Source organism: Ustilaginoidea virens, chromosome 3 (assembly GCF_000687475.1).
Source record: "Ustilaginoidea virens chromosome 3, complete sequence".
NCBI lineage: Eukaryota > Fungi > Ascomycota > Sordariomycetes > Hypocreales > Clavicipitaceae > Ustilaginoidea > Ustilaginoidea virens.
Genome location: NC_057318.1, coordinates 4,248,826 through 4,262,271, shown reverse-complemented (window position 1 = coordinate 4,262,271; position 13,446 = coordinate 4,248,826). Strand labels below are relative to the sequence as shown.

General features: G+C 55.1%; 4 protein-coding genes across 4 annotated transcripts; 2 read left to right on the top strand and 2 right to left on the bottom strand.

Moving 5' to 3' along the window:
- Positions 1–2,367: 2,367 nt before the first annotated feature.
- On the bottom strand, positions 2,368–2,768 carry UV8b_04041 (uncharacterized protein; the record flags this gene model as incomplete). Its single annotated transcript, XM_043141539.1, has 2 exons — positions 2,368–2,380; positions 2,458–2,768. 2 exons carry the CDS (start codon positions 2,766–2,768, stop codon positions 2,368–2,370), a joined length of 324 nt encoding a protein of 107 aa, XP_042997473.1.
- Positions 2,769–3,310: 542 nt separating this feature from the next.
- On the top strand, positions 3,311–4,985 carry UV8b_04040 (uncharacterized protein; the record flags this gene model as incomplete). The annotated part of the gene is made up of 2 exons (XM_043141538.1): positions 3,311–3,641; positions 3,700–4,985. The coding sequence occupies 2 exons, from the start codon at positions 3,311–3,313 to the stop codon at positions 4,983–4,985; spliced, it is 1,617 nt and encodes a 538-aa protein (XP_042997472.1).
- A 1,007-nt stretch (positions 4,986–5,992) lies between these two features.
- On the top strand, positions 5,993–7,038 carry UV8b_04039 (uncharacterized protein; the record flags this gene model as incomplete). The annotated part of the gene is made up of 2 exons (XM_043141537.1): positions 5,993–6,710; positions 6,863–7,038. The coding sequence occupies 2 exons, from the start codon at positions 5,993–5,995 to the stop codon at positions 7,036–7,038; spliced, it is 894 nt and encodes a 297-aa protein (XP_042997471.1).
- An 807-nt stretch (positions 7,039–7,845) lies between these two features.
- UV8b_04038 (uncharacterized protein) lies at positions 7,846–12,787 on the bottom strand (the record flags this gene model as incomplete). Its single annotated transcript, XM_043141536.1, has 3 exons — positions 7,846–8,214; positions 8,307–12,373; positions 12,652–12,787. 3 exons carry the CDS (start codon positions 12,785–12,787, stop codon positions 7,846–7,848), a joined length of 4,572 nt encoding a protein of 1,523 aa, XP_042997470.1.
- Between the last annotated feature and the right edge of the window lie 659 nt (positions 12,788–13,446).

Genomic DNA, 13,446 nt, shown 5'->3' with positions numbered 1-13,446 from the left:
GAGGGGGAATGTTATGAATTTCAACATGTGCGTCTTATGAGCTCGCGATGCCGAAAGTGTTTGATGGCAAGGGGTTTTGATGCTTATATCCGACATGGGAGAAACAAGGCTGCAGCGTTGGCTGCCATATCAAGCACCACCCAAGATTTCACATTCAGTTCGATCCCTAACCAAGGGGTCCTCTTGTCCCGGGGCTCGTGATTGGTGACTGGGACGCTCATATCTGGCTGGACTGGGCATGCTGCATCCTGCCTGGCGGGATATCGGAATGACTTGATCGGGACGACTGGACCGGGACGACTGGGCCAGGACGATTGGGCCAGGAGTGAGGACCAGGAGCGAGGACCAAGGAGATAGCGTGCGTAGCAATTGCATGGGGGCTGAAGATGTGTTGCCCTGCCGAGATGTTTGCCTTTGTGCAGCGGAACGATCCTTTTCGGGCTTTGAGGCGGCTTGGCTTGTCGACGACCATATTGGTCTGATGTTTGCTTTCTTCTCTTTGCTTTTTGTGTCTTCCTTTTTTCTTCCTTTATTTTATTTTTTATTTATCCCCCGCCTTTTCTTTTGTTTTCTGTTTTTTTTTTTTTTTCTTCTTTTCTGTTCTTTTTTTTATTTCCTCCTCTTTTTCCGCCTTCATCTCTTGGGCATCCCTCTTCTATGGCATTTTGTGTTGTTGATGGCCCCACTGGGCCGCATCGGGTTGGCGGGGGAAGGAGCGTCTGCGTCTGCGTCTGCGTCTGCGTCTGCGCCTGCGCCTGCGTCCGCTGCCCCCGCTTTTTGCTTTTCGCCAAAGGCGGCGGCCCGCCAATCACACAGCATCACTACCAGTATTGGGTATTGGGTATAAGAAGTCAACGTTCACTGCACTGCTATTATCGGATAATGCCTCATACTACATAGCCTCGTACAAGGATGTGAAAGTAATCATTCGCTTGTGTAGCCTCCAGCCGTAAAGTAGAGGAGAAATTCGCTACTTTTCAACCTTGCTCGCTGCCAAGGGCCGGGATAATTCTCGGTCATATTATCCCCCACCTACCCGCTCCATTCTGATTAGGTACCTACCTCCTAACCTAGGTACCTAGGTACTTAGATGGTGATATCTCGCACTGAAATTTTGATACTCAAATCTTCCTCCTCAACGGCTAAAATGCCGGATTACCGCATCAGGCCGTGCAGAGTGATTGCTCCTTCAGAAAATATTTTTTTTATTTTTATTTTTATTTTTTTGCAAAGCTACCGATAAAAGATCCCTGGCTCAAATTTTACCTGCCTAGACCTCATTATACCTCGGTACCTGGGTCACTGCTCAGCTAGGGCCCCGGACAGCATCACTTGCAGGACGAGAGCAGGCCGTTGTTTGAGCCTTGAGATGCAGTAGCGGATGCTGGTGCAGACGGCAGACGAAGCAGGGGCAACGGCTATATTCCCACTTTCGTCACATCACGGTAATCACACGTTGACGATCCACACCCAGTTGACGGTCCCGACTTCCGAGTCCCACTCCCCGTCTGTGCTGCAGCTTGCATCAAGCAGCCACGGCCCAAAACCCCACCGTCATTTCTCCCAGACCAGACACTTCTGGCTCCTGACTCCCATGCTCCAAGTCGTCAGTCCTGCTCTCTTCCTCGCAGTCAATTCTATCCGGGGTTTCGATGACACTCGTAGCTTGGATCCAAGAATTGTCTTGTTCTGGTTTATGTTGCGAATGACAAGGTGTCATCTATTGACCGACCACACCTGTGAGACTCGTGCGTGAATGACTGCATGTCGCAATAAGTGCGTCTTGGGAAGGACAAAGAAAAAGAAAAAGGCAGAGAGAGAAAAAGGGAAAAGACAAAGAAGAGAACAAGAAGAAAAGAAACCCGCTCGGTAACCCTGTCTGCTGCAATCCTCAAGCTTGTTGGGCCACCTTGTGGCTGGCTAAGCAAGGCGGTTTGCTCGACTGCTTGTGAAATCTTCAAAACGTTCAATCTTTGTCTGAATTTCGCCCAACTCTTGGCCATACATGATAAAGGCGCTGCAACAACAATATCCTGGGTTTTGTGACAAATATCCAGATGTAACTTTCAAATCTCGAGTGGGGTCGACGAAACGCTTTGCGAAACCATGCCCGATAACCAGGCCGCAGCCAGAAAATGCCGTGATTTCTCGACGGTCCTTATGACGCGCAAGTTTTCCGCAAACAAGAAACCAGTACAGGCAAAAGCGCCACTAGAATCAACCAGAGTTCTACAGTGAACTTGGTTCGAAGACGATTTCGCCATCTTACGGGGCTGCTCTGACGATGGGAGCAAGAGGAAGTGCCGTAAACGATGCATCCGATGCCTGGTCGACTGTCGCATTCGACATGCTCGCGGCGCCGTTTCATCAACAGGCTTCGCTTCTCGCATTAGCTACACCGCTGGCCAAAGTGACATGAGGGCAACATGAGGCCCTGAAGCAAGCAAGCTAACTTACGCTACGCTTCCACGACAGAATCGTATGTCACTTCCCAAATCACATGCCTTGTCGTTGGGGCACTCGAGATGCAGTCTCCGTCGAGAGACGAGCCAGTCAATCTTGAGTTCTACTCCCGTGTCCACCAGATGATAGAAGAGCCTGTGTGTATGCTTCAAGGAAAGGGCATCTGGATATATCAAGAGCTGAGAGATGGCGAGATGCAGCTCCGCCGGCAAGGATAGTATAGTAGTCTTTTGGTTTGGTTTGGTTCTGCATGGCCATTGCTCGTTGTGGCCATCATTGAGCTTGACCTTGACGAAGCCGTCCATCGTCTGTGACGCCGCATGGTTTTGACAAAGCCAGGTTGAGCGAGGCGGGGAATAAACAAAGGCAGATGCAATATATGTGCGTACTGGACAGCTATAGAGCTAGAGAAGTGACAAAGATGTAAAGATGTCTGGTCTATGTCTGGTCTGGTCAATAGCTTGAGGCTGGGCTCTGGCTGCTGCCTTGGCCAACCTAAGCGAGTACGGGAGACTGTTTGAGGAGGCTGAAGGATTGACGACCCTCTTTTGGGAAGATTTATGGGGAAATGAGTCACGGACGCTACGGACGCATCGTTCCAGTCCCGAGCGAAGAGGCTGACTGGCATATTCCGGCCATCATCTGATCAATCACGAGCCTCCAAGCCAGCCCGTTCTAAACGCAGGTCCCACCTGCCTTCCCCCCGATCTTCATCGACGACGTCAAGGGTCAGGGCATCCACATTTTCAAATAATCCACATGCAGCATCACCTGCCCGCGTTCGGTGCCACTGTATTCATCAACGGCTTCAAAGAAGCTGTTATGATGCGCCTGTCCTAGAAATTACATGGCTCTGTCCGAAACCCTGGAACGAGAAAGCGACTATGGCTCCGACTTTTCTCCAGAAGACGAGTTGTTTCTAATCGAGCTTGCTTCTGACAATGAGCAACGAATGTTGAACACTCGGATTTTTCTCACGGATTTAAAGACGCGCAACGTTGTCGGCCAAGTCATTCTCCCGTCTGATGCCAGTCATGACCTTCAAAACGGCGGTGCATTCTCCGCGAATGACTGGCCCTTTGAGGCCTCGCTCGTTCCTGGCCCGAGCAATAAACCATTGTGCATCTCTTGCCCTGGCCCCGGTGCGTCAGTCGATGCTGACGCTGGCAATTCCGAATGTACGCTACGTCCGCAGCCGCTTGGTCTACTGACACTAAGTAACTGAACAGTCACTAGTGAAGCTTGAGGCGAGAGCTGTGCAGACCTCATATCCAGACAAGACGACTGCAGAAAGAGAAGCCAACGAGTCCGAAACTTGCCAAGATGACCGGTCTCCATTGCAAAAATTCCGATCGTATCCCCGAAAACCACTTAGTGTCAGTGACCTCACTGCTGGGGCATGGTGCGAACTAAAATACTGGTACACCCTGACCAGGCTTCCTGGCGGCCGCCCAACAAAGACTCCCGCCATGCAGGGAGGGTCCAAGATCCACAAGCAACTAGAAGAGCAAGTTCATTCCACCGTCCAGGTTAATGTTTTGACCAAAGAAGACGGATTCGCTTTGCGGCTGTGGAACTTCATTCAAGGCTTGCGTACCCTGCGAGACAATGGTTTGACCAGAGAACTTGAAGTATGGGGTGTGGTACACGGAAATTTTGTCAACGGGGTGATTGATGCACTAACCCGCCGGCACCCGGACCCAGAACATGAAGAGAAATTCGGGGAGAAAGAGTCACATTCTGGCCCGAAGCAAACTTTGCTGGCGCAGTTCTTCAAGCCCAGTGGTGAAGCCACGTCCAGCAACCCAGCTTCCCAAATTTTTTTGTCCGACGTCAAAACCCGAGGAAGTATGATGCCCGTCAGTAACTCTGTACTCCGACCAGCTGAGATACAGCTTCTACTCTACCACTGCTTTTTATCGGACATTGCCGCCGGAAAGCTCGACTTTTTGAAACTACTCCGTCGCTACGGGCTTGATCCTGACGATACGCTGTCCGATGACTTCATGGCTCAGATGGAACATGTTCACGGTGACACACAGCAAGAATCAGCAACAGGATGGAGCGAATCGAGCACCAATCGGACCTGCCTGGGAGAGGAGAGTCCGTCGGCTGACGACGGTGGCCTGCTGAAATACAAGACTCTCCGACAACTTGTCTCGTTGGTTCGCCATGAAGTCGAATTGACTTTCCCAGAGGGAGAAACCTCTATAGGCCAAATACTCAGAGTCCAATATATTCATCGAGATGACGGTCGGGAGATACACGTGCACGACTTTCCGGCTTCTTCCCAAGCATTGCAGGCATATTTGACAAGCTATATGCGATGGTGGCAGGGTGAGCGCAAAGCCGTTGGCGTCGAGATAGAAGAAGCCTTCAAATGTCGAAGTTGCGAATTCTCTGCTGATTGCTCGTGGAGGGTGTCAATGGCCGAAGGGCAGATTCAGAAGGCTGAGGGAAACGCTCGGGCGAGAAAGAAAGCAAGGAAGCCCTTGGTTTACGAGTCAGATCTTGGCGTCTAGGGGTTTTTTTTTTTTGGTAGAAGATGCAGCTGTTACGCAGTGTCATCTTGACTATGTAATGCAACTATTTCGAGACTTTTATTATTATTTTTTCTCTTTTTTTTTTCTTTTTTATTTTGAAAAAAAAAAAAAAATACACATATGTACGATACCCTTTCCAAGTGCTGTTTTGCCGTCTCCTGAGGCTGACACCGTACGTACTGTCTGGTACCAAAGGAAAGTTTGAGCCCCTGGCGGGAGGCACCAGGCCGTCGTCACCGGTCGACCGTGTTGGAGCCCGCTGGGCCGCTGGGCCGCTGGGCCGCTGGGCCGCTGAGCTTGAAACAGCGATGACGACTTGCAACCGCCAGGCAACCACTGCAGCCGCTGCAGCCGCTGCAGCCCCTGCGGTTGACCGCTATACCGCTGCAACCTCACGCTGCCGCATGCCACATACGCAGCCAGCCAGCCAGCTGCCAGGCGTCACTGCTGAAGCCGCAACCCCAAGACGGCCCCTCAGCCAGCATACCAATTTGACAGGCTACCGCCTCGTCACATGCCTGACCTGGCCGGGCCTCAGCCACGCAACCCTCACCGCACCACCATCCGCTGCCGCCTGGCCAGTCCCGCCGCACCGCCGCGCCACAGCCCGCTCGCGTGGGGCCCTGTTTCAGCATCCAGCATCCAGCACTTAGCACGCCAAAACAGATCCAATTTTGAACCTTCATCCTTCATCCGAGACGCATCCACGCCTCGACAGCAACAGCCTCCCGGTCCTCCTCCCCCTTCCTCGCTGAGCATGGCTTGCCCGCGGCAATAATTGACCCTCCCGGACTTTTTGAACCCTCCCTCTTGCCAGGCTGCACTCTCTGGGCCTCGTCCACCACCTACCTACCTACCTACCGCCCACCACCTACGAGGAAAAAGAAAAAAAAAAAATCGAAACCCTTTTGCGTGTATTTTCATCCCTTCCCCCCCGTGGCAAAAAAAAAGAAAGAAGGAAAGAAAGAAAGAAAATCCCCCCCGCCATGGCCCGCCTCGCCGACTACCTCGTCGCCCTGCTCGCCGGCTACGCCTGCCTCACGCTTCTCCTGTTCGCGGCCTCGCGCGCCGTCCCCCGCGCCGGCTTCGCCGCCCGCGCCCTCGCCGCCTACGCCTCCCTCGTCGCCTGCGCCCTCTTCGGCGTCGTCGCCTCCGCGGCCCTCACCCTCGCCGGCCGCCAGGGCATCGCGCAGTGGGCCACCGCCCGCGCCTTCCGCCACGTCATGGCCCTGGCCACCGGCGTCGTCTTCGACGTCGACGACCCGGCCGACGCGCTCGGCTCCGTCCGCCCGGCCGTCTTTGTCGGCAACCACCAGTCCGAGCTGGACGTGCTGATGCTGGCCGCCCTCTTCCCCAAGTGGTGCAGCGTCACCGCCAAGTCGGACCTCAAGCACGTCCCCGTCCTGGGCTGGTTCATGCGCCTCAGCGGCGCCATCTTCATCGACCGCCGCAACTCGCGCGACGCCCGCCACGCCATGGCCGGCGCCGCCCGCGAGATCCTCACCAAGCGCCAGAGCGTCTACATGTTCCCCGAGGGCACGCGCAGCTACGCCCGCGAGCCGGGCCTGCTGCCCTTCAAGAAGGGCGCCTTCCACCTCGCCGTCCAGGCCGGCGTGCCCATTGTGCCCTGCGTCGTGGCAAACTACAGCCACGTCTTCCACCTCCAGAGCATGGTGTTTCGGTCGGGGAGGATCCCCGTCAAAGGTATTTTCCCTTTTTTTTTTTATTTTTTTTTATTTTTTTTTATTTTTTTTTTTTATGTCTCCCGGCTGCAATCATGCCACCTGCCTTTGCTTGACACTTGGGGCCGTCAGTCACAAGAACAAACAAAGCACAAAACTTAACCCATCCCTTAGTGCTGGACCCCATCCCCACAAAGGGCCTTTCCGCCGCCGACGTCGACGAGCTCACCCGCACCACCCGCGAGCTCATGCTCAAGGAGCTCTTGTCCCTGACCGAATCGGCTCAGGGACGTCCCGTTGCCGACGAGCCCTCGGGAAGCAGCTCCTCTGTCGACACCAAATCCCTCTGAGAGCAAAGACAGAAAATACCTCTGAGAAGCAAAGACAGCAACTTCATCTGAGAGCAAAGACTCCGAATCCCTCTGAGAAGCAGGGACAGCAGATTCATCTGACAAGCAAACACACCAAACCCCTCCACCAAGCAAAAAGGGACCAAAAAACCGCCCGCAAAATCGCAAAACACCATCCGAACAACGTCCCACCCCCCCCCCCCCCCGGAGCCCGCCCGGCTCGATCCTTGGCAGCCTTCACCCAAGTCTGCCGCCGTCAAACGTAGACTGGCCGCTGCACCAACCAACACCCCCCCATAGATGAAGTACATGCGAGGAGGAGACGAGACGAGACGACAGGACGACAGATTCTACTCTTCATGCGGAATGCGTAAAACGGAATACAAATACAGGAACATCAACTGGTTTGATTGATACCCCACCTAGATAGATCAAGAGTGCTCGTCACTCTCCAGCACAAGCACAATCCATTACTTCATATGCGCTACCTGATCGCCGTTCAGTCTATCCACTGGCCCGGCACATGGGATACGGCTATGCCTGCATTCACCCAACTGTATATAAAAGATACACATGGTCGTGACTGCGCCAGCGCGGAAATCTCTAGCTGCAGGCTTTCAGCTCCCTACCACCGTCCATCATTTTCCTCATTAGGCAATATTCTTGCGAGAGAGAAAAAAAAAAAAAAAAGGGAAGAAGAAAAGATGTGTACAGTTATTCGCTCCGTAGCTTTCGTGGCCTCGACACGCAGCAAGACAAGAAGACGATTCGCATCCGTCTCGGCAAAACAAGACTGCGAGCGGCTCGTCACTCCCTCAACGCCTGCAATGCCTGCGTAAGCGTCACCACCCGCAAGCTCTTCCCCCTCTTCAACCCTGTTCCTGTCGGCTTCACGGTGACCGTCGGGCTCTTTCCGTCGTCCCACTTTCTAAAGACGCGCTTCAAGTCGCGCGGAATGCCCTCCAGCACCACTGTCGACACCGGGACAAAAGGGCGGTCTTCCATGCCTGAGGCGAGGATGCCGTACTCGTGTGCGAAATCAAGGGCGTTGCAAAACGACGCGTACTGGGAACCGGCTCGGGATCCGACGATGACGTAAATCTCGAAAAAGGCGTCGAGGATGTAGATGCCTTCTGAGGAGAGATCATCTTGGTTAAACGGGCTGATTTCGAAAATCTAAAACAGGCTCATGTTAGTACCCACTGGGCTGTTTGAGGGGGCAAAGAAAAGAAAAAAAAAAGCGAGGGCAGCAGGAGGCCATCGAGTACCTGCTGACGCGTGTCTGCATCCGAGCAAAATAGCCGGCTGCAGTACTTGTCATAGCTTGGCTTGAGCCGCCAGTGGTCCGCAGAGTGTGGCCTCGAGCCTTCGTCTTCAAACAGGTCCCAGAACGAGGGTGGCTCGCTGCCGTCTTCGTACTCGACCAGTTCTCCAGTCAGCGTCAGGTCCATGCCGACTAGTCTTGCGCAGCTGACTTCGGCAACGTCGCTGCCCTTGCCGTTCCACATGTAACAGCTGCCTCCCTTTGTGATGAGGTACGTGAATCCGGAGCACAAGCTGCCAGGCCCGTAGTCCACCTCGTCAAAAGCCACCTGGCCCAGGTAGCGTCGGCCGCACAGCATGCTCGTCGCCAGTGAGTCGAACCTGTTGCTCGAGCCCTTCCGAACAATGATGACGCCACCGAGAGCTTGCACAAACTCGGCCGTCTCTTTGCCCTGGACCAGTCTGACAAGTTTGCCCCCGACCGAGCGAGCCTCTCGTTGTACAAAGAGCTGTGCGTCTTCGGCTGCAGGCTTGGCCACCTCGTCACCCACCCAGAAGTAAATCTCAAACGACTTCTTGCCCGCAGCGTCAGTGGAATGATGCGAGCAAACGTACATTTCCTGGTCGAACAAGACTCGCTCGTGCTGGGGCGCAACCGGCAGCTTCTTCCCATCCCCTAGGACCCGGAACAATTGAAACCCCAGACTCGTCACCTTACCACCAGTCTCGGGACGGTTCATCAGGATCTGGGCGGCGTCAACTTTCAGGGCTTGCCTGGTCCGTCGGGGACCGAAGAAGTCTGTGAGGATGACAAACACTTCTTGCGCCTGCTTGGTAGGGGAACGGGCCGGCGACGGTATGGTGCTGGGCGATTTGAGACCACCGGTAGAGAGGCCTGATATCGGCCTGCTTCGGCTACTCAAGCCGCCGGACGTCGCAGGTTTGTCAAACGGCGACTTGGACACTGGAGACGACGGCACACCGAACAGGGGCGAGGGCTCCCTCATGGAGGGGAGACAGTCCCGGTCGCTCTTGGCAGGCGACGGCGGCTCTACGAGTTTGGTGGGCGATCTTGACCCTGTGCGTTGCTGCTCGAGTCTTCTCGCCAGCTCCTGCTCTGCCTCTTTGGACGATGTCTCATCCAAGAACCGAGACATTCGTCTGACATTCAACCTCTTGGGTGAAGATTCCGGAGCAGTGTCGTTTTCGGCCTCCGGACTTACTTTTACAGAGCAAGACAAAGCCATCTTGGCAGCCTCTGAAGCCTGCTCTCTTCTAGTAGAAATCTGTGGAGCCGCTGACGTATTTGCTTTGGCTGATTCAAAAGATTCCTTTCCAGGGACGGGCGATGGCAAAGGCCGCCCTCGCAGAGTCGCCTTGGCCGCCACTTGCTGCTGGATTGGCAGAGATGCTTGCTTCTGTTCTAGTGTGGTGGCGGTGGTGGTGGTGATGGTGGTGGTGGCGGCTTCAACGGCAGTCTTGTCGCTCAATGCCGATGACTCGCCTTCAGCTTCGGGCTCTGGCATCTTCTCTTGGACCCGACTCTCCGTCTGGGTGAAAGACGGCTGTTTGGACGCAACCTGGCTTGGAAAAGCGCTAGGCCCTGCCATCGAGCCCGTCGGTGCTTTTCTCCTCGGACCACGCGCTCGGTTCTTAGTCATGTGTGTAAGTTGAGGCCCAGGCACAGAGGGCTCCGCAGATTCGCCAGCTCTTGGCCTCGCCGACTCTCCAGAATCGTCAGTCCCTCGGCCGCCATTTACAGACATAGCAGGGGGTCCCTTTGCCAACAGTCCGGCCAAAGCCGGGTTGAAGCGATTCGCTAACTTTCCGCCCCCAGGGCCAGCTTGAACTTGGGCCTGAAGCTTCAACGGCCTGCTTGCCTCGCTCGGTAGATTGGCCGGCTTTGAAGGTTCACTCTTTACCCTCTCCGATGGAGGTTCCGTTGACGCACGCCTCAACTTGTCCCCGCTCGGGCTCTGCGCAGGAACCTGCACCGCATTGGGCGATCTGGCTGAAACAGCCGAACCACTCGGAATTCTCTTGGGTCCCGGAATCGGTAATGGCGAGTCGGCCTTTGCGGCTGGGGTTGCTGCATGCGCCTCTGAAACGGGGCTTCCTTTGGCCGCAGCTGTCATCGGCTTGCCCAACTCGGCTCGTCTGGCCAATCCCTCAGGAAACGGCCGCTCTGCAGCAGGGGTCGGCGTCCTGCTAACGCCTCGACCCTCTGCTTGAGCGGTTTTGAAATCGGCCTTTTTCTTCAAGATTGCATCTTTGAACTCGTCCTTTTTTTCACTCTTCCTGGGTCCGTCCGTAATGTTGAGCGCTGCCTTGCCACGAAGAATGTTGGACTTGAGCTCGTCAGAAGCAACGTAATTCAGCGTCTTGGTCCTGCGCAAGTTCCCAAAGACGTTTTTAAACTCTGGTTCGTCAGACTTTGGCGCTTCCTTCTCTTTTGGGCGTTGCCTCAAACTGGATCTAAAGTCTTTTAACGGCGGAGTCTGCGGTTTTGGCTTGATAGGCGGTGGACTCATGGTTGGCGTTCGCTTTGTTTCTTGGACAGCGGGTTTCTCCAGATTCGCCTCCGATTTTCCTTCAGATTCAATCTTGGCAAGGTCCGAGCCGGCAGGTTTGTGGGATGCGCTAGGTTTGGAGCCGTGTCCGAACGCAGGTCGGTTTGCGTTTGCAGGCGGCGAGTATATTCCCCCGAGCCCGGTAGGATTGGATTTGGCCACATTTCCAAGTGCCGACTCTCGCATGAGCCCCCCAATGCTGACCTGATGCTTGTGAGAGACAGACGTCGGCCGGTTCGACTCCATTGCAGCCTTGTCCCTCCACATTGGTTGAGAAGGAGCGGTGGGGGACTGTTTCGGGGACTCTGGTCTTTTTAAAGCACTTTCAAGCCAGCTGGACTTTGTGGGACTCCAGCGTCGGGGATCCATGGTTTTCGAAGGACTAGTCGGGACGCTTGCTTCTTCGTCTTCTACTTTTCCTCCCCCTTCTCCCTCTTCTCGCTCCGTTTCGCGAATTGTGCTTGCCTTTGAGCCTTGGGTGGAAGACTTGGACACCTCCCCAATCTCGGGCTGCTTCTCGCCATGCTGCGAGGTTGGCCTGCTGGAAGTCGGAGTTGCGGAGCTTCCTCCAGCCGTATCTGGCTGTCTGGCGCCCTTGTGCGCCGATGACCGGTCGTAGTTTCCCCTTGTTGCAGCTACAGAGCCAGCTCTCGTCAAGCCCGGAGGACTGGCAACACTCCAGCGTTTGACACTGTCGCTTCGTTTCATCATTGCGCTCTGGACAAAGCCACCTAGGCCCTTTGTAGGTGACGGTGACCTTGTGGGCGATCCTCTTTCCGAGAGGGCCGGGAGCTCGCGAGGCTCTTCTGGTCTGTCGGAAGCTCCGTCGAATCGGGGAGGGCTGCTGAGTGTTGCGGGAGAGGCTAGTTTGGAGTTGGGTGGCGCTTCTAGGCCATGGTTTCGTTCCGAGCTATTTTCCGAGGTCGCATCTATAATGGACAGGCCCGGAAGCTGGGCTCCAACAGATGTCATGTCCAGCCGATCCTCGTCTTCAACTTGGTGGCGTCTATAAGCAGCAGATCCTTGACCGCGATCAGGCGTCTGCCGAAACCAGGAGGGATCCTTGGACCCCAAGGCTCTCGCGATTTGATCTTTGCCGACGCTCTCCTCGGTGACGGATGCTGGACCTTGCGTTTCTGCCAAAGATCTCTGCGTCGCATTCTGAGCCGCCACCATACTGAGCGGCCGGGCAGCACCTCGGGAAGGGGGCCGCCTCTGCTGCCACGAGAGGGTAGGCGTCTTGGCTGGGGATGTTGGACTTTGCCTGTGATTCGCCTCTGCTTCGACAGAGGTTTCCTTCTCACCAGCTGGCAAGCTGCCAGTCAACATCGGACTGGTTTGTTGCTCAACCGATGTTGAGGCAGAGATATGGCTGGCTTCAGAGGTCCGGATTGGCGAGCCGAGTCTTGTAGAGTCTGAAACGTGAACGCTCTGGCGGTTGGAGCGTGGGGAAGGTGTGTTTGCAGGTGAGGACTTCTGGGGTGAGATGGACCTGGCGCGCTCTGTACAAGGGCATCTATCAGTCCGGAAACATGAATGCTTTCTTAAAGCCTGTTGCATATGAAAAGTCGCTGCCAGTTGGTTGCCGGCCCGGCTGAAGAAAACACGGCCGCGACACCCACGAGCCACAACGAACTATTACATGTGTGCTTTTACATGGCTGTAGCCCAAGTATCGAACCCGCATGGCATCCGAGCCTCCTGAAAGATGGCTCACGTTCGGAAAACCAGTTCACACTGCCCCATCCGCCGGGGTGAAGTGAAGGAAGCGACTGACTGACCTTCTCGCCGAGCTTGACGCTCCCGTTTCGCCGCAAGAAACTCCTCCCTCTCGCGGGCTCGAGCCTCATCGTCTTCAATTTGCTGACCGCGCAGGCGCTCGACCTGTTCGAGAAATTGGGAGACTTCGTCGGACATGACTTGACGTGGCGGGCTTTGGGGTCATGCGGTTGCGTAAATGTTCCAACGTTGGCGTAGGCTTTGCGATCATCAGGCCATGCATGATACGCAGTAGACCCGCAAGCCGTGGCGAAGCCAAACCAGAAAAGGCTGGCTGAAGACGACGAGATGAGTGACAATGTCGGATGCGTCTCTGCGGATTTTAGGTACGAAAATAGAAAGATTGAGTGTCGATTGGGTTGTCGTGCTGTAGGGTTGCCTTGATTTGCCTGTCGGACTGGGGGGGGGGGGGTCAACGAACAGCCCTCGCACACAAGTCGCAGTGATGCTCCGTGGTCACGGACGAAAAAAAAAACAGGCAGGTACAGAGTATATACGTACTGTACCTAGGAAATAGGCGGGTACCTTAGGTGGCGCCACCATTGGAGCTCTGCTAGGCGACTCTCGGGCAGAGGTTTAGCAGTTGCTGGTGAGCTGTCTAGGTACCTATGTACCTACCTCTAGTGAGCTGTCTAGTAGGTACCTAAGGTAGCTTGCGGCATGTACATAGGTACCTAGTACCTAGCTTGTGGTCAACAGCTTGAGAGAGCCCCCCGCCAGCAGCCCCAGGGCCAGGACCACGCCCCCTGACGGACCAAGCCCCACCAGATACTCCGTACTCTGTTAGCACCAAGATG